This window comes from Theropithecus gelada, chromosome 3, assembly GCF_003255815.1.
Source record: "Theropithecus gelada isolate Dixy chromosome 3, Tgel_1.0, whole genome shotgun sequence".
In the NCBI taxonomy this organism is placed as follows: domain Eukaryota; kingdom Metazoa; phylum Chordata; class Mammalia; order Primates; family Cercopithecidae; genus Theropithecus; species Theropithecus gelada.
In genome coordinates, this window is record NC_037670.1 from 182,403,937 (window position 1) to 182,424,686 (window position 20,750).

A 20,750-nucleotide genomic window follows, 5' to 3' on the forward strand; every position below is an offset into this window, starting at 1 on the left:
CTGCCAGTCACACGGAGTGATGCAGTTTCGTGTGTCACAGCTGTGGGTCTTCCTGTTGCCTCAGCCCCTCTGAGAGGACGAAGGGGCGGGGCCCTGCTCACAAGGTGGCTGGAACAACTTAGATGGTCCCGTTCATTGCTAACCAATAATGCAAAGATGGTTAGACCATTTCAGTGCCCTGGCTGCTAGATTTTCTTCATTAAACACATATCATGCAGTCCTGCCTGACATATTTTAACACGCACAGAAAACAGGGCATACAGCAAACGGAAAATGTCTATTACCTCTAAGTCAGAGTGAGATTTGGTGAAGGGACACGAAAGGAATTTCTACTTTTTATTTTAGATAGTTCCAAACTGTTCATTTTGAATATATCCATATATGTATAATTCATTTTTTAATTGATTTTAATTGACACACCTGAAAGAGAAAAATGGGTAATGCTGTAATGGCCAACATCTTCCCCTTTTCATAAAATCAGACTTTGCTGCCATCGTCCACTATTAAAATAATACCGAAGTGGGCTCAAGAGTAGAGGCAACTGAGAATTTGATTTTAAAGAATGTGCTGAATTTTCTATTAAAGCAAAATATAAAGCTCTTTGACACCCCAATAGTGTACACTTCCTGTAAGTTCAAGAAATCCGCCTATTTCCAAGGCAGCATCACCCCCCCTCACCCCATGTTTTCGGCCTGGCCTGGGATGGGGTAGTTGCCTGGGATGGGGTAGGCCCCCTGCGGGCTGCAGAAGGGCCTTTCTGGAAAAAGCAACTGAAAGCTCAGCCCAGCCTCAGCCAGGCTGCTCTTTTCAGTCCCCATGGCTGCCCCGACAGGCAGGGAGCTCAGGGGGTGTCCCCACCTCTGTCCCCACACATCCACCCTTGGCCAGAAAAGAGGGAGGCACCTGAAGACAGAGAAGGGGAGACAGCGCTGGTCAGCGGGGCAGGGGCAGGACCGACAGTGCTGGTCAGCAGGGCAGGGGCAGGACTGAGAGCCTGTGGGGCAGGAAACCGAGTGGGAAGAGCAAGGGGTGGTAGGCAGGCTGGGCTGCTGGAGAGTCACCATGGAGCATGGGGCAGGCACAGCGGCAAAGAGAGTGGGCCGAGTGGGTCATCACACGGCACGGGAGCCACAGCCCCGGGTGCTGCTTGAATCAAGAAGGCTCAGCCCATGACTGCTATGTCTAGACTCCAGGACCCAAACTGTCCAGAAATCAAGCAGGACTCCTGCAGGTGCACTGCAGTGGATGGCTAGAGGAGGGAAAGGAGCACCGTACAGACACTCAGGAAACTACAAACTGGAAGGGGCGTGAAAGCACAAGGCCTTGATCATTCTCCTGGCATTTGGTGCTAAGCATCGGGCGAGCAATGGGCGTCACTGGGGAAGAACAGGAAAGGAAGGCTCGGCATGTCCGTACGAATGAGGAGGCAGAGGCCCGCTCTGCCTCTCGAAGAACGGGTGGGATGTGGAGCTGTGACAAGGGCATGGGCCAGAAAGTGGAGTGGGAATAATGCTGAAATTAACCTGATAAGGAAGCTGCTTTCAATGCGTCCCTGAGCTGGACCCACATGGAGAAGGACCACACACCCCAAGGCTGCCCTTCAGTTTTGACTTGATTCTGTGGGAAAGTGGGAGCCATTGAAGGTTTCACATCAGGATGACTGTAGGGGGCAGGCAAGATACACAACTTATAAAAGCGGGCTCTGACTTGTGTACATGCCGTACAGAGATGTAATTCAGTGACTCTTTAATTAGCAACTTGTATGGCAGACGTATTCCTGTTCTCAATGACAAGGAGCTCCTACACAGTCCAAGAAAAAGACAAAACTCAGGGGGAAGGGGGCAAAGATGGGAGCAGTAACTTACAGAAGCGGAGGTGAAAGAGGCTGCACGGGACATGATAACACGTGTCACCGCGACAGTCACTGGGGAAACAGAAGGGAGGTGAAAGAGGCCCCACGGGACATGATAACACGTGTCACTGCGACAGTCACTGGGGAAACAGAAGGGAGGTGAAAGAGGCCCCACAGGACATGATAACACGTGTCACCGCGACAGTCACTGGGGAAACACACATCTAATAATACCCATGTTGTTGGGGGCAGCGGCTCCCGTGTTTCTCAGCTGTGGACAACCACAGAACAGGACCCTCGAGTGAGTGCTTTGGGGGCAGAAGAGGTAAAGAACAGAGGCCGGAGATGCAGACAGACTGGTGCAAAGTGGCTGCCTGAGGGCTGTGGCCTAGAGCAAGTCACCGAACTCTTCTGAATTCCAATTTCCTCACCCTAAGGCTGTGAGCGGGGCTCATGTTAGTCAACGTGAGTGGGGCGGCGAGGCACAGGAGGTCCTCAGCCTGGACTTTCTGTGAGCACTCAAAACAGCCTGGATGTTGTTGCAAAGAGGACTGGAGCTCCCGAAGGGTGACCCACTCGCCGACAGCCTCCCTCCCTCTCTCCTCTGCTCTTCTTTCCTGACTAAAGCCTTCTTGAGGTCTGAAGGAAGCAGATCGAGTGAACGCTTCCATTGGATGAGCTCAGAACTTTTTTTCCTCTTCATTTTCATGGTTAGCAATCGCAGGCTGGGTCTGCCAGCTCCTGCTGTGATCTGGGGGACACCCGGAGTGTGGCAGCAACTCTGATATTCAGAGCTGTTCTGTTTTATGGAACTGGAAAAAAAATAAGATAACTTTTGACACCTGGGAGGCTGCGGAAAAGCACAGTGGATTTGAAAAACAGATGAGGTAGCAACTGAGAGATCTACGCTCTGTGAATCACAAACCACTCAGAGAGCCTGGAAATGCTGAGGCCACACGGCGGAGAGGCCAGGTCCTGGCTGCTGCCTGTGGGGGTGGGCAGAATGAGCCTTGCATTCCCCGACCCTCCAGCGCCCGAAGGCTAATTCTCAGAGACCTCACAGGGTACCACGGGATGGCAGGCGCAAGCCAGCTCCGTGGCGCAGTGGCCGTCGTCCTCACTGCTGTGGGGGCGGGGACTCCGGCTCTGGAGACCGACTGCTGTTTCTGTTTGGGTAATGACAGCAGCACCGTGCAATGACTGACCCGCTGGTTCTCTACTTGGCAACAATTTCCCAATTGGGATTCTAGATTCCAAGAAGGCAGGGTCTGGTAACTGTTTCTGCAGCACAAATTGACAACAATTTCCCAATTGGGATTCTAGATTCCAAGAAGGCAGGGTCTGGTAACTGTTTCTGCAGCACAAATTGAGTTCACTGCTTGATCAAACCTAAATAAAGAGTCTGAGGAGCAAGACCTTCCTAGGAGCACGTTCCAGCTTCGCTCCACGTCGTGGGGGTTGCGTCTCACCCTGAAGCCTGTGGCAACCCAGTGGAGGAGTTCATCGGCGCCATTTTCCCAGCAGCACAGGCTCATCGCCTGTCTCTGTGCTATGTTTTGGTAATTTCCACAGTGCTGGATCCCTGAGCTGTGATCCGTACTCTCTGGTGTTATTGTCATTGTTTTGGGGCACCATGAACCGTGCCCATAGAAGACAGGGAGCATAACTGATAAATGCTGTGTGTGTTCTGACTGCGTGACTGACCAGCGATTCTCCATCTCTCTCCCTCTCCTCCAGCCTCCCTATTCCCTGAGACACAACAATATTGAAATTAGGCTAATTAGCAACCCTATAGCGGCCTCCAAGTGTTCACGTGAAAGAAAGAGCCACACCTCTCTCACTTTAAATCAGAAGCTAGAAATGATTAAACTTAGTGAGGAAGCCATGCCGAAAGCCAAGAATCGGCCAAAAACAAGGCCTCTCGTGTAAAACAGCCACGTTGTGAATGCAAAGGAAAAGTTCTTGGAGCAAATTAAAAGCGCTACTCCAGAAAATGAGAAAGTGAAACAGCCTTACTGCTCATACGGAGAAAGTCTGAGTGGTCTGGATAGAGCCAGCCAGCCACAATATTCTCTTAAGCCAGAGCCTCATCCAGAGCAAGGCCCTCACTCTTCAATGTCACAAAGGCTGAGAGAAGTGAGGAAGCTGCGGAAGAAAACTCCGAAGCTCGCAGGGGCTGGTTCACGAGGTTTAAGGAAAGGAGTCGTCTCCATAACATAACAGTGTAAGGTGCAGCAGCAAATGCTGATGGAGAAACTGCAGCAAGCTCTCCAGATCGCGCTGAGATCAGTGATGAAGGTGGCTACTCTAACAACACATTTTCAGTGTAGATGAAACAGCCTTATGTTGACGAAGATGCCATCTAGGACTTCCACAGCGAGAGAGAACACAGTGCCTGACTTCAAAGCTTCAAAGGACAGGCTGGCTCTCTTGTGAGGAGCTAATGCAGCCAAGGCCTTTAAGCCCAGGCCAACGCTTGCTCATCCCAGGGCCCTTAAGAGTCATGCTAAATCTATGACTGCCCGTGCTCTGTCACTGGAACAAAGCTGGATGACAGCACACCTGTTTACAGCATGGTTTACTGAATACTTTAAGCCCACTATTGAGACCTACTGCTCAAAAAAGATTCCTTTCAAAATATGACTGCTCATGCGCAGTGCACCGGTCACCCAAGAGCTATGAGGCAGCTATACAAGGAGGTGAATGTTGTTTTCATGCCTGCTGACACCCCATCCATTCTGCAGCCCAGGGATCAAAAAATAATTTCAAGACACACACACATATATTACATATATTATATATTATATATAACATGTTATATATTAATAATATATTCTATAATATAATATATAATATATTGTAATTATATGTATTTTATATATATATATATATATTTTTTTTTTTTTTTTTTTTTTTTTGAGATGGAGTCTCGCTCTATCGCCCAAGCTGGTGCAGTGGTGCAATCTCAGCTCACAACCTCCACCTCCTGGGTTCAAGCAATTCCTTGCCTCAGCCTCCCACATAGCTGGGATTACAGGCCTACGCCACCACGCTTGGCTAATTTTTGTATTTTTAGCAGAGACGGGGTTTCACCATGTTGGCCGGGCTGGTCTTGAACTCCTGACCTTGTGATCCACCTGCCTCAGCCTCTCAAATTGCTGGGATTACAGGCATGAGCCACCGCACCCAGCCAAGACTTATATTTTAGAAACACACTTTGTAAGATGATAGCTGCCATAGATAGTGATTCCTCTGATTGATCTGGGTAAAGTACATTGAAAACCTCCTGGAAAAAACTCACCATTCTAGATGCCATTGAGAACACTTGTGATTCATGGAGGAAGGTCAAAATAGCAACATTCACAGGAGTTTGGAAGAGGCTGATTCCAACCCTCATTCATGACTTTGAGGGATTCAGGACTCCAGTAGAGGAAGGAACTGCAGATGTGGTGGGAACAGCAAGGGAAATAGAATTAGCAGAGCTGCCTGAAGATGTGACCAAATTGCCACAATCTCATGAGAAAACTTTAACAGGTGAGGAGCTGCTTCTTAGGGATGAGCAAAGAAAGTGGTTTCTGGAGATGGAATCTCCTCCTGGTGAAGATGAGCATTGTGAAAACCACAGCAAAGGATTCAGAATATCACATCAACTTATTTGATAAGACAGTGGCAGGGTTTGAAAGGATTGACTCTAATTTTGAAAAAAGTTCTACTATGGAAAGGTAAAATGCTACCAAACAGCACTGCATGCTACAAAGAAATCTTTCATGAAGGAAGAGTCAACTGATGCAGTCAACTTCATTTGTCTTATTTTAAGAAATTACCACAGCCGCCCCAACCTCAAGCAACCACGGCCCTGATCAATCAGCAGCCATCAACACTGCGGCAAGACCGTCCACCCGCAGGAAGATTACAACTTGCCGAAAGCTCAGGTGATCATTCGTATTGTTGGCAATGACATTTTTAATGAAGGCCTGTACATTGCTTTTTAGACATCATGCTATTACACACTGAATAGAACACAGTCTAATGAAACGTAACTTTTATATGCACTGGAAAACTAGAAAATCTGTGTGACTCACTTTATTGTCATATTTGCTTTATTGCAGTGGCCCAGAATTGAACCAACTGTATCTCCAGGGTCTGCCTGTAGATGCTCAATCAGTGGTTTTTTGATATTCACAAATGAGCCCATTCACTAGCTTTTCCTGGGTAGTTTCTGAAGCACACTTTTGGGAATTGATATGCAAAATTTATATAGACTGGATTCAGGACACGCTACCTCAAAATATGGCAGGGTGGCCCTCGAGAAAACGGCAGAAGCAGACCACAGAAACCAGAATTCCCCCGGCCCCTTCTCCTCATAGGCAGGTCATAAGCCCCTCATGACAGAGGGGCCTCCCTATGCCCAGAGGGGAATGTCCTTATCTCCAGCAGAAGCAGCTAGAAGACTCTGGACAGGCCTTGCTGAGCCCTTCAGCCTATGACATCAGAGCACGCCATTTGCCCTCCAGCCTATGACACGAGCCCTTCAGCCTATGACATCAGAGCACGCCATTTGCCCTCCAGCCTATGACATGAGCCCTTCAGCCTATGACATCAGAGCACGCCATTTGCCCTTCAGCCTATGACATCAGAGCACGCCATTTGCCCTCCGATCACACTTCGACACAACTGTCCATAAAAACAGCCTTTCCTGTTTCCTGGGTCTTCATTTCTGAAGGCTCTCATGTGACATATAAAAACAATATTCAGTAAGTGGGTAGGGTTTTCTCTTATTAATCTGTCTTTTGTTACAAGTCTTAGCCATGAACCCAGAGAGGGGTGAGAAATTACTTTTTCCCCACTGTGGTATATAAACTTTTTATTTGAGGGTTATGGGGGTGTCTCTTGTGCCATGAAAGGATGATTCATTTATCTTGTGTCCACTCACTCAATCAATAATTTCCCACAGATAGCCCTCACTGCTTGCTGTGGCCGAGAATCCAAATAGGGTTAATCGCATGGCTTCGAAGAATTAGGGAGACATTCTGGATTTGAATATTCTAAAGTCTTCCACTTAGGGGACAACCCTAGTGCTTTCAGTGCCTAAGTTGCACTGGGAGGTGATTGTTTGCTAGAAAAACTCCCAAATCTGAGAGAGACGGGTTTATTGTTCTGCTTTGTGCCCAGATGGTGGAGCCAGCATTTTCAACCATCTTGTTCTGTGTCGGGTTGAACGTCCTGGGAGGAAGCTCATCTGTCTGGGGTCAGGGAAGTAACCCCTTATTAAGGAAATGCAATTCTATGGCTATATCCTCCACTATGCTTACCTCCTTGCCTAACTGTATCCTCAGTTCTCTTTTCTTCTTTTAAAAAACAGCTTTATTGAAACATAATTCATATACCATATAATTCAGCCTTTTAAAGTATAGGAGTTGGCTGGGCACAGTGGCTCATGCCTGTAATCCCAGCACTTCGGGAGGCCAAGGTGGGAGGACCACTTGAGGTCATGAGTTCAAGACTAGCCTGTGAAACATAGGGAGACTCCATCTCTGCAAAAAAATTTTAAAATAGCCAGGCATGATGGTGTGTGCTTGTAGTGCCAGCTACTAGGGAGGCTGAGGTAAGAGGATGACTTGAGACTAGGAGTTCAAGGCTCCAGTAGGCTAGGATTGTACCATTGCATGCCAACCTCAGCAACAGAACAAGTCCTTGTCTTAAGGAGTCAATGGTTTGCTGAATGTTCAGAGTTCCATGACCACCTCACCGTCCACCTCAGAGCCTCTCAGTACCACCAAAGGGAACCTGCCCCTCCGCCATCACTTCCCATGCCCCCAACACTTTCCCCAGCCCTACACGGCCACAACTTACTTTCTGTCTCTACCAACTTACCTCTCCTAGACTTATTTATTTATTTACCTATTTATTTATTTATTTAGAGACAGAGTCTCACTCTGTTGCTCAGACTGGAGTGCAACTCGGCTCACTGTAACCTCCACCTCCTGGGTTCAAGTGATTCTCCTGCCTCAGCCTCCCGAATAGCTGGAAATACAGATGCCTACCACCACGCCCAGCTAATTTTTGTATTTGTAGTAGAGACGGGGTTTCACCATGTTGGCCAGGCTGGTCTTGAACTCCTGACCTCAAGTGATCCACCCGCCTCGGCCTCCTAAAGTGCTGGGATTACAGGCGTGAGCATCCGCCCCTGGCCGCCTGGACATTTTGTATAAATGAAATCATGCCCCTGTGATTTTTGTGACTCGGCTTCTTCCACTGAACACAGAGTTTCCCAAGTTCCTCCGCGTCAGTGTGCAGGTGCTTCCTTCCTTCCTTTCCACGGCCGAACAACACTCCAGCACCGCAGACATCCTCGGTTCCTGGTGGTTTTCTGCCCTCTTCAGCGGAGAAAGGGCTTGGAATCGAATATGCTACCATTGCAGACGTGAAGGCTGTGGCTGTGACCCCGCCACGGGGAGTCAGCTGCAGGAGGAGCCTCCCCACCATCAGCGTGGCCAGCAGAGTGAGCCACGAGCGCAAGGGTACCCCTCCCAGCAGCTGTTGCTGTGGCCCTGGCTGGCAGCGTCCCGGGAGGGCACCTGCGGAGGGAAGGCAGACACCCTGCAACGGCCCGCAGGCCCATGGCACCTGGGCCACCAAGCGCAGGGCTTGTGGGTCGTCACAACATAACTCAGCCTTGAGCCACAAGACACGGAGCCGACAGGTGTGTAGCTGAGCCATCCCTCCCCTACCTGTCACCATTCTTCCACCTCCCTCCAAGCAGGGAGCGCAACTTTCTCCTCTTGCCCTCCTGGACGTCCGGGGTTTCTGCCCCTGGGCTCCAGCGCTGTGGTGTGGTCGTGACGCAGTCTTAGAAGCTCAGCTACCCCTCTGCACCCCTCCTGTTCAGCCACCCCTCTGCGCCACCCCTACTCAGCCACCCCTCTGCGCCCCACCTGCTCAGCCACCCCTCTGCGCCCCCCGCTGCACAGGCCTCTCCTCCTTTCTGGGTGGCTGTTTCCAGGGATCTGAGCTAAAAGGGAGTGGTGGTTCGTTCATGTGCCTCCTTCCCACCTCTCTTCTTTTAGCAGGAACACGCTGGCATGAAAAATTGGAAAACCAGAGAAATATGAAGAAAATAAAAGTCGCTACCCAGAGAGAGCCACTATTCACAGTTTCGTATATTTCTTTTAGCTTTTTCTGCTATCCATATTTTCGCATAGCTGTCATCGTATTAGACGTTCAGTTTTGGATCCTGAGTTTTTCATTTACTTTCTACCACCTGCACTTTCTGATGTTATTAACAACTTTTTGAACACTTCCCTTTTAATGTCTGCTTAACATTTGAATCATGTGACCATAACATGGCTTTAAAGAAGCATTCTCATTTGTTTAATATTAACGATTTGTCTACTGTTTTAAAATTAATATCAACACCACTGCAAAGAACAACTTTGTGCTTCAAGTTTTCTTTAGTATTTTGCGTAATGGATTATTTTCTTAGGGCATATTCTCACGAATCGGATTGCTGAGTCACGGGCTACCTCACTTACGTGGCGTGAATGCGCTGGTCAGTCAGCGTCCATCACGATCATGCCAGGCCATGCTCCCACCAGCAGGGCGTGAAAGCAACCAGCTCGCTTCCTGACATAAGTGTGATCTATTTTAATCTTCATAGATTTGTTTTCCATTTTCCTATCGAGGAGTAGTTATTATAGCTTTAGAATTTTTAGGACATACCACCTGTTTTTGGATGTGTCCCATTTAAAGTTATCAACCATGAAATCAAATCCACTTTAAAAATTATGTGAAACCTGTTTTCCTCATATTTAGGATGCCCATGTAACAGCATCTAAACTCTCTTTTCTACAAGCTGTTCCAGGATTACGTGATTGCTTTATCTTAAGTTTTCACTTCCAGAACACTTACAATCTTTTCTATAGTAATCAAAGTTACTCCAGAGTTATGAATTACCAAGGAATTGACCCCCAGGGTCGCTTTAAAGTTTCTAATCACCACTTCCTCCTGAGGGAGCTGGCCTAAAACCCTCACAGCTGAAGCACTCGATTACATTAAACACGCACATGCGGAGGCTGCAATTTCATAGTTTCAATTGCATATTGTGGTAAAATAGATGTCACATTAAAATGTACCATCTTAGCCATTTTTAAGTGTACAGTTCAGTGGTGTTAACTACATTCACACTTTTTTTTTTTTTTTTTTTTTTGTATTTTTTAGTAGAGACGGGGTTTCACCGGGTTAGCCAGGATGGTCTCGATCTCCTGACCTCATGATCCGCCCGTCTCGGCCTCCCAAAGTGCTGGGATTACATTCACACTTTTGATCAGTCATCACCACCATCTATTCCCAGAACTTTTCCATCATCCCAAACTGAAACTCCACCAATTACACGCTGACACCCCAACCGACCCTCAGCCCCTGGTCCCCTCACTCTACCTTCTGTCTCTATGAACTTGACTGTCTTTAGTATGTCACATGCGTGGAATCATTATTTGTCCTTTTGTGACTGGCTTATTTCACTCCGCATAACAGCCTCAAGGTCCACGCATGTTGCAGCATGTCAGCGCTCCCTTCCTCGTCAGGGCTGCGTACTATTCCATCACGTGGATGGACGTTTCACTTGTCCATTTGCTCATCAGTGGACACTGGGCTGCTTTCGCCTCTGGCTGTTGCGCATTAACTGCTATGAACGTGAGTGTGCAAACAGCTCTTCAAGTCTCTGCTTCCCGTGTTATGGGGTACGTACCCAGAAGTGGGGTTGCTGAGGCAAATTACAAACTCTATTTTTAATTTTTTAGGAAACCACCATAGTGTTTCCCTCAGCAACAACGCCGTTTTACATTCCCATCAGCAGCGCACAAGTGTTCAATTTCTCCACATTCTCACCAACACCGATTTTCAGGGTTTTTTAAAAACTAGCCACCCTAATGGGTGTGAGGCAGTATGTTTATCTTTTGACTTTCTTTCTATTAACAAGGTCTGTTGGGCTTTTAAAAAACATATCCAAGCTTGATAAGATTATATATTCCTGCATGTACCTTAAGGAAAGAGAGGGGGAAAGACAGAGAGGGAGCCAGAGAAAGAGACCCTGCGGCTGGTGACAGAATGTTCTGGACTTGGAGCCACCCCCCACCGCACCCTGGGGTGCTGCACCCCTGGCCCACCAGCCTCGGGCTAAACCAGTCACCATGGCAACCATAAATCTGAGCCAGCAGTGCAGGAACCACTTCTCCTATCGCTCCCGTCAGCCTCGCAAAGCAGTTTTCTAAGATTGGGCGCCTCTGGCTTCGCTGTTTCCTAGACCTCCACTGCATCATAAAAAAAAAATCAAATATCATCTGTTTCTATAAATCAAGGCCTGAATATGGGTATTTACATTTAAATTGCTTTTCTCTTCCAAAGAATCCACAGTCATTATCTGGATATGATGTTGAGACGACTCCATGTCCGGGAGGCAAGTCAAGGTTGGGGAGAAAAACGTCTGAGAACGATCACAGCCAGACACCCAGGCTGGCCTTTGTCAAGGAGCTGGGGAAACAGCCTCGGCTTCTATTCTGCTGGAGCTACTTACAGCTCCAATTAAATTAAACACACACACCTGCTTCCATTATCATCAAACGCTGTTGAGTCTAGGCAGACGACGTAGGCTTTTCAATATCCCTATTTTTCTTAAGGCTGCCTCCAAATTAAAGCTGCACGGAGTAGATGCCAGGGAGCCCCGGGGGTCTTGGGCTGGGCCAGAACCTCACCCACCACCCACACTGCACCCCACGAGCTGCCAGTTCCCACTTGTCACACTCGGCACAGGAATCTCCCCAAACAAGAGACAACAGCAGAAGCTGCGGTGGCCGAGGACCTGCTCTCCTCTTGGCGCCTCCAGCGTGGCTTCCCCTCCCGACCCCAGAAGCTGCCTAGGCACAGACACAAGAGGCTCGGTCCGGAACCCAGGACTGGTCCCACCCCAGGGCGCATGAGCTCCTCGGTTTCGCTTCTCGGATCCTCAGAGGCATCCACCTCGGCTCCCCCCGGATGCACCAGTGCAGGTGAGGCCTGTCCTGAAATACCTCAGGAGGGTGGCACCCCAGGCCAGCACCCCGCCGGCACCCACGTCTGTGCAGAGATTAGTGGGTGCAAGGGGCCTCTGGGCAGGCCCCTCCATCCTGGCTAGGATTAAATCCACTCCTGCCCACAGTCTGAGGACAGACGGGCTGGGAGCTGGGGAAAGAGAAGGCCACGCTCAGCGCGTCCCGGGCCCACACGCAGCCCCTGACTTGGAGAAAGGCGGCTCTGCCCAGCGCTTTTCTGAGGATACTGGAGTTTACGCCTCCCCTGCGCCTTCAGAGCGCACAGCGCCCAGTTCATCAGCATCAGACAGGACGGGGCGGCCTCCGCTCTGGAGATGCCCTCTGTCTGAACCCACCAGACGGAAGGGACTCTGCGGGACCGCTGCTCCCTGTATTTCATAGTAACTGCCCTCCTCATGGGCTTTCAGCCCAGCCTGAAAATGCAGCATTTGCACGTGTTTTCTTATCCGCCTGATAAGAGAGGAAAATAGGTGGCTTAAAGGACGAAAAACCTGGCCGGGCGTGGTGGCTCACACCTGTAATCCCAGCACTTTGGGAGGCCGAGACGGGCGGATCACCTGAGGCCAACATGGTGAAACCCTGTCTCTTCTAAAAACACAAAAAAATTAGCCGGGGGCAGCGGCGCACACCTGTAGTCCCAGCTACTCAGGAGGCTGAGGCAGGAGAATCGCTTGAACCCCGGAGGCGAAGGTTGCAGTGAGACATAGCACCACTGCACTCCAGCCTGGGAGACAGAGCAAGACTCTGTCTCAAAAAATTTTTTTAAAAAAGGATGAAAAACTTGCCGAAGGACAGAAGAAAACAAAATCAGAAAGCAAGGGTTGGTGCGATGAGTGCCCAGCACCCGGGCACCCTCTTCCCCCCGACCCAATGAGGCCGCAACCCGTGGCTCCGGGGCTCCATCCGCCTCCTCTCAGCAGCGCGCCCGGGCGGCCCCAACTCCAGGCCAGAGGCCGGGCTCACCAGGCTGGGCGCCGCGCACGGCGGGCAGGAGAGGGGCAGACCAGGGCGCAGCAGCCAGGACCCCACACTCACCGTTCACACAGGCCTCGGACGCTCCGCAGAGGCCCTCCTCGAGTAGGCAGCCTGCAGGGAAACAGAGAAGAGACACGGTCAGCTGGGGGAAGAGGGGGTGCCCCCGAGGCTGCCGCCCTGGCCCACTGGTGAGTCAGAGAAACTGCCGGCCGAGCAGGTTCCTCCAATCCAGCTTTTCCGAGATGGTGACGATTATTCTGAAGCCAGAACGCTGCGCCCCTGACTCAACCACGTGCGAGGCCTCCTGGCCTTGTCCCGGAGCCCAGCTCTCACCTGGACCAGGCCCACAGCTCTCGGCTGAGGGTCAAGCCAGCGTCATGATAGGAGCATAGGAGACCCCGGGCGGCAGGATCAGCAGCGGGGCCGGGGACTCCCCTGGGCCAGCGCCTCCCCTGGACCGGGTGCCCACTGCGCGCACTGGGTCTCCCGAAGTGAGGCTGCAGGGCCCCGGGGAGCGGAGGCTTCCAGGGAGGTACCACGCTCCACCGAGAGCCCATCTGCGTGGGAAGCAAACCGTGGCGTCCGTGGCCACAGACAAGAGACACATGAGAGTGTCGGGAGAGGAAAGGAGGCAGCGGAGACAAAGATGGGCAGGAAAAGCCAGAGAGGCAGGGCCAGGCCCTGGAAAAGACACCGGGCAGAGGCAGCACCTCGATCCGCACCCAGGAAGGGGCTCCAAAAGCTCCGTGGTGCCGGGCGACCCCAAGCCACGCATCCACCGCGGCCGGGCAGTCTGGCAAAGGCTGGCATTCGGCTCCACGTCCACGCCCATCTTAAAACACAGACAGATGGGTCCAGAAAGCACCACCCCGCTAGGCAGTGGCTCTGGCAAGGGCGTGAGCAGACAGGACACTAGAACCGGGGGGCCCCCAGGGTCATGACGCGGGAGTCTCACTGCCAGCGAAGGCCGGGTGTGGTCTGAACACGCCGTGTCCTTCACTCATTCCTGCGAAGCATAGTGCCTTCAATCCTGCTTCACCAACCGACAAACGCCTGTTCATCCGATAAGATCCCCATGGGAGCCCCAGACTCTCCCCCCACCGCTGCCCAGGCGTCTGTTTCCGGACTCACCACACTGTGCAGTGACTGTGGATTAGGGTGTATCTCCCTCTCCTGGAGTTCAGGAGCCGGGCGCATGCCTCTTTCCACCCTCAGTACCGTTTCCTCCCATGCCCTCTGTGTGTCTGACACAGGGCAGGTGCCCAGGAGCAAATCGGTGCACAAAGAAACTGAGGAATCCAGAGAAAGTTATGAATCACTGACAGATTCACCAACAGGGTCACGTTAAAGTTTCCAGTCACTACTTCCTCATGAGGGAGCTGGCCTAAAAGCCTTACAGAGGAAGCAATCGGTTGCCTTAAACCAGCACATGCGGACGCTTTAAAACTAAACATCATTCCGGAACTAAGGCAGGACAGAGCCTAGCAGGACCCAATGCTGGGAGTTCACGGGAGGAGGTCGTTTCCCTCATCTCATAACAGCTTCGGGACCCTTCCACAGTCGCAGGGTGGCCCCTGGCTGGGGTCTGCTTCCTTCCAGGAGGTGGCCTAGGTGCAGCCCTGGCCTGCCCAGCCCATGCCCACCACCACCGCCTGCCAGCAGTCACACAGAACAGGCGGGTGGACACACAGAACAGGCGGGTGGACACACAGAACAGGCAGGTGGTCACACAGAACAGGCAGGTGGACGCCCAGAACAGGTGGGTGGTCACATAGAACAGGCGGGTGGACACCCAGAACAGGCGGGTGGTCATACAGAACAAGCGGGTGGACACACAGAACAGGTGGGTGGACACACAGAACAGGCGGGTGGACACATAGAACAGGCGGGTGGACACCCAGAACAGGCGGGTGGTCATACAGAACAGGCAGGTGGACACACAGAACAGGCGGGTGGACACACAGAACAGGCAGGTGGTCACATAGAACAGGCGGGTGGACACCCAGAACAGGTGGGTGGTCATATAGAACAGGCGGGTGGTCACACAGAACAGGCGGGTGGACACCCAGAACAGGCGGGTGGTCACATAGAACAGGCGGGTGGACACCCAGAACAGGCGGGTGGTCACACAGAACAGGCGGGTGGTCACATAGAACAGGCGGGTGGACACCCAGAACAGGCGGGTGGACGCCCACTGACGGAAGCCTCCAATCCCAGCAGGTTGTTTTTGGTTTTTTGGGGTGTTTTGTTTTGTTTTGAAATAACATAATCTCGTGAAAAAGAGCATTTCTTCTTTTTTTTTTTTTTTCTTTTTTTTGAGATAGAGTCTTGCTCTGTCACCCAGGCTGGAGTACAGTGGCGTGATCTTGGCTCAATGCAACCTCTGCCTCCCAGGTTCAAACAATCCCCCTGCCTCAGCCTCCCAAGTAGCTGGGACTACAGGTGTGCACCACCATACCCAGGTAATTTTTTTGTATTTTTAGTAGAGATGGGATTTCACCATGTTGGCCACGATGGTCTCAAACTCCTGACCTCAAGTGATCCACCTGCCTTGGTCTCTCAAAGTGATGGGATTACAGGCATGAGCCACCACACCTGGCCAACATTTCATTTCTTTTTTTTTTTTTTTTTTTTTTTTTTTTTTTTTTTTTTTTTTTTTTTGAGACGGAGTCTCGCTCTGTAGCCCAGGCTGGAGTGCAGTGGCCGGATCTCAGCTCACTGCAAGCTCCGCCTCCCGGGTTCACGCCATTCTCCGGCCTCAGCCTCCCGAGTAGCTGGGACTACAGGCGCTGCCACCTCGCCCGGCTATTTTTTGTATTTCTTAGTAGAGATGGGGTTTCACCGTGTTAGCCAGGATGGTCTCGATCTCCTGACCTCGTGATCCGCCCGTCTCGGCCTCCCAAAGTGCTGGGATTACAGGCTTGAGCCACCGCGCCCGGCCCATTTCTTAATCCCATTTACCCATGAGCTAACCCCACCCTGGGTCTGCATTCTCTGCATTATTCATTCAACAAGTGTCTGAGCCAGGCAGAGGAGGTGAATGGCCAACAGGAGCGTGGCAGGGAACGTTCTGAGAGACACACACCTGGCACTGGAACAGCAGGAGGAGAGGCAGACACCACTCCCCACAAAAGCAATGACCTTGAAAAGGTCAGCATGAAGGTTAGCGGACCTCTCAGATCCTCACACACTGACATCCGAGGCTCCCCTCATTGCCTCCCAGGGGAAGAGCCTCAGCGGTGAGGGCCCCTCCACCCTAGGCACACAGAGGCTCACCGAGAAGGAGCTGGGAACAGTAAGGAGTGACCACACCGGAAACGTGCTGGAGGTTAGTCCGACGTCGTGGAACGTCTCTGGTCCCGGCTCTGGCAGGAGTACAGAACTCTGCCCAGAATTCTAGGGTGCATCTCCAGTGTGGAGGAACAGAGACCTTGGGGGAAGGCAGACACAGGGACCCTGCAGGCAGAGCTCTCGTTCTAACTCCTTGTTTGTCATGTGGAAATGGCAGATGATGGAGCTCTGCTAGGAGAGGCACCAGGAAGAAAGCCTCTTTTCCTCCTGTCTCTGCCTTAATCGTGGCTGACAATTAGATGTAATCTGAACGAGATGTGCATCAAATGATCTTTTGGATCCTGACCTTGGAAAACCACCTGTTACGGGCATGTGCCCAGCCTGATTCATTACTCCAGAAGACTGATGAGAAGCAACAGTGAAAACCTGCAGCACTCCATGGTGAGAGGCAAACACAGCAGCAGCGTTTCACATTATCACCAGAGCTGCAAATGTTATGCATATTTCACCCAGCCAGTCGATATGCTAATTTGACTGCTAAGTTACTTGTGTTATTTGTTCTAAAATTATGAAAGAGCAAATTTCATTTTAAATATCAGCCACCTACTAATAGTAATTATGACCATAAATCATCCAGAGAAGACATTTTCTCCGGCAGACACTGGTTCAACCCAGCCCAGGAGCCTCGGGCACACGCCTTCCTCAAGTGGGCTCCACACCCCACGTGTGGCAGCAAATGGCGCCCTGGACTTGTGCACCCTGTCGGCTCCCAGACTGCACACACTACAGCCCAGACATCACTCTGAGGCCAAGAAGCTAAATCCACAAGGAAAGCCAACAGCGGCCTGTGGGGCCCTTAACTGTGTGTGCCCAACACTTAAAACTGGAATCCTTCACTTCAATGTATTAGCCACCTTTTTGCATGAAAACATGTGACATTCCCCAAATTCTCAAATTGCTCCTCTGCTGAACCCTACAGCAGGGCTGTGGCGCTCAGGGGTTCCTCCTCACTCTGTGTCCACAGGGTATCCCTCCCACTTCAGCACAGAGACAAGCACATCCAGTCATGCATGCATGTGCACACATATACATACACACATGCACACACGAGCATGTGCACACATATACACACAGGCACACACAAGCATGTGCACACATACACATGCACACATATACATACACACATGCACACATATACATACATGCATACATGAGCATATGCACACATATACACATGCACACACAAGCATGTGCACACATACACATGCACACACATACATACACACATGCACACATGCACACACGAGCATGTGCACACATGCACACATATGCATACATGAGCATGTGCACACATATACACATGCACACGAGCATGTGCACACATATGCATATGCACACATAAGCATGTACACACATATACATACACACATGCACACACAAGCATGTGCACACATATACATACACACATGCACACACGAGTATGTGCACACATACACATGCACACACGAGCATGTGCACACATATATGCACATGCACACATAAGCATGTGCACACATATACATACATGCACACACAAGCATGTGCACAGATATACATGCATGCACACACGAGTATGTGCACACATATATACACATGCAACACAAGCCATGTGCACACATGCACACACGAGCATGTGCCCACATACACATGCACACACAAGCATGTGCACACATATACACGCATGCACACTCATACATGCACACATGCATGCAGTCATGCCCATCACCAACACACTTGTACACACACGCACACCTGCATGCATACACACATGCACACATACATGTAAGCATATACACACATGCACACACGCACATGGGTACACTCATGCATGCATGCTGATCTTGTTCTGATTCTGCTTCCCTACTGTGTCCTCAGAATTCTAAGCAGTATCTTGTCACCATTGTGGTGCCCCTTTTTTCTTACCCTTCTCAAGATGAAAATGGATCCAGGTCTGCAAGGAGCCAGGCTGGATCTGCCTCTCACACCCCAATCACTCCTAAGAGATGTTTATGGAGAGTTTGTAGTTCATTGTGGAAATACAGTAAATGTGAACAGAGCCCACCTCCTCTCTCACTGGCTGGAAGCAAGCTCAGCACATCCTGTCCCATATGCACCTGCTCTGCTCTCTCCCATCTCTGGGCGTCGCTGTGGCCAAGGCAGGCATGGCCTAAAAATCCATGGCCCCCGCCCGACTCTGTCTCTACTGCCACGGTGGAAGGCCCTTCCTGGGTTCAGGCTTCTCGCCTGACTCTGCTGTAAGGGCAGGGGAAGGCTGTAGTCAGCAGCAGGACACACAAGTCTTCTGAATTGTGTGCTGTACTTTCCACTGAGGCCCATAAAAGCTGGCTGATGTGAGCTGGCATCCCACAGCAGGAACCGAAGAGGGAGGAGGGGAGGTTCCTGGATGGCAGGCTCAGCACCTGTTGCCTCCAAGCCGCAGACAGGACTCCTCGGAGGCCTGTGAGCTGCTGGCCACTCGCTCATTTCCCTTCCTGAGAGGGGCTCACTGAAGACCGTGCTTTGAGGCCGGAATGACCAAGGCCCTGGATCCAACTGCAAACAGGAAAGTATCTTCCCAGACGGCACCAACTCACGCACCAACGGGAATGCCAGGACCCCGTGGCTGTGCAAACTTGGAGATGCGGGTCTGTTGGGGAAGTCGCTGAACCTGAACCGGGACAGCCTCTGAGAAGGGGATGCGGGGGCTTCACCTGTGTCACCACCACTCACTTGGTACAAGGAACACACACAGATTTCCTCATCTAAAAAATATAACGAAGGAGAGTTAAGTAATCTACACCTGGCCCTGCCAGCCTCCTCCGCTCTTCAGAGCTCACAGCCCCCACACCTGATCCGACCCTCTTACTGTCAGTCACTCTATCTTTGTCCTGTCCCCCTCTACAGTCTTACAAAAAAACATGCCAGAACCCCAGGACCCCCAGTGCCTACTGCCTAGAGCAGGTCCTCCGGTGACTGATGTTGTCACCTGCAGCAGTGGCGGTCTCACCACTGTGGGTGTCAATGCCAGAGCCCATCCCAGGTGTCATTCCCATCACAGCCATGTTTCCCACCCCTCCCTGCAGAAAACGCTACGGCTTAGGACAGCCTGAGGCTCTGGGGTTATGTGAAATCACATTCTTTTCTAGGAACGCGTCATCATAGAAAAGGAAGGTGCGGTGTTTGAAGAGATGCTCTTTTTAAACATCATCCTCATTTTTAACATTCTGGAGAGAGAGCAGGGTGCCCAGGCTCCAACTCCACCTCCTGTGTGGCAAACACAATGCTGTGCACCTGGCAAAGCCTCCCCCTCCCTCGCATTCTCAGATGTAAATGGGGATGTGCCCTGCCCACTGCAGGGGGGTGAGGGTGAGGCGCCTGCCTGCTGATGGGTGGGCAGTGCCTGGGCCATAGCTACTCCTGCAATCTCAGCATCTCCTCACCAGCAGCATACACCCTTGGGACTAAGGAGTCCCCACACCCCACTGAGGTTTTCTAAATGTTTCTATTGGATCAAAAACAACGTGTTAAACCAGGGCCGGTATCCAGGCAGGAATGGAAAGCCAGTTCCACATTAAGAACCCCTATTCTAGGAATAAGCCTGAAAAGTGAGAGATTAAAGCACCTCAGCCTGGAGGCAGGGCTGCCTCTGCCAGGCTGGACGTGAGAGGACAGAGACCCCCTGGACCCTCTTCTCAGGCACCCGTGCGGGCAGAGCGTCTGGCTTCTGTGGCCCAAGGCTCAGATGAAAGCTGTGATTGCAAATTCAAAGACAAAAGGAAGAGGGAGAGAGGGAGGAGGAAGGCTTCTGGCTCCTCCCAGATCTGTCTCTGAGAAGAGGGAGGCAGCCCTGGTGGCTCCTGCCAGGCTCGATTGCCCATCCCTGCCTGTGACTTCCAGACAGGGCTCAGGGGGCAGCAGGGGGCAGCAGGAGACAGTGCTCAGCCCTCTGCCAAGAGCCCATGACCAAGGGACCTGGCAGTGGCCCGGACAGAAGCCAGCCACCTCCACATGAGAGGGACTGACCACCTCCCTGGAAGCCCAGCCACAGCCTGGGGACACCCTGCAGCCTCCACCTTCCCTGCAGCCTCCCCCTTCCCTGCCACCTCCCTCTCCCCTGCCGCCTTTCCCATCCCTGCAGCCTCCCGTTCCCTGCAGCCTCCCCTTCCCTGCAGCCTCCCCATTCCTTATGCCCCTCCCCCTTCCCTGTGCCCCCTCCCCCTTCCCTGCGCCCCCTCCCCCTTCCCTGGGCACCCTCTCCTTCCCTGCGTCACCTCCCCCTTCCCTGCGCCCCCTCCCCCTTCCCTGCGCCCCCTCCCCTTCCCTGCGCCCCCTCCCCTTCCCTGGGCACCCTCCCCCTTCTCTGGGCACCCTCCCCCTCCCCTGCACCCCCTCCCCTTCCCTGTGCCCCCTCCCACTTCCCTGCACCCCCTCCCCCTTCCCTGTGCCCCCTCCCCCTTCTCTGGGCACCCTCCCCTTCCCTGTGCCCCCTCCCACTTCCCTGGGCACCC

The 20,750-nt window shown here is 51.7% G+C and overlaps 1 protein-coding gene across 2 annotated transcripts in view; it reads right to left on the reverse strand.

Moving 5' to 3' along the window:
* Positions 1-20,750, reverse strand: part of PTPRN2 (protein tyrosine phosphatase, receptor type N2) — an 898,882-nt gene that overhangs the window by 791,432 nt on the left and 86,700 nt on the right. For both annotated transcript variants that reach the window (XM_025379168.1, XM_025379167.1), the window contains exon 2: positions 12,973-13,023. In XM_025379168.1, the coding sequence (XP_025234953.1) occupies positions 12,973-13,023 (51 nt within the window). The remainder of the gene's footprint in view (positions 1-12,972; positions 13,024-20,750) is intronic.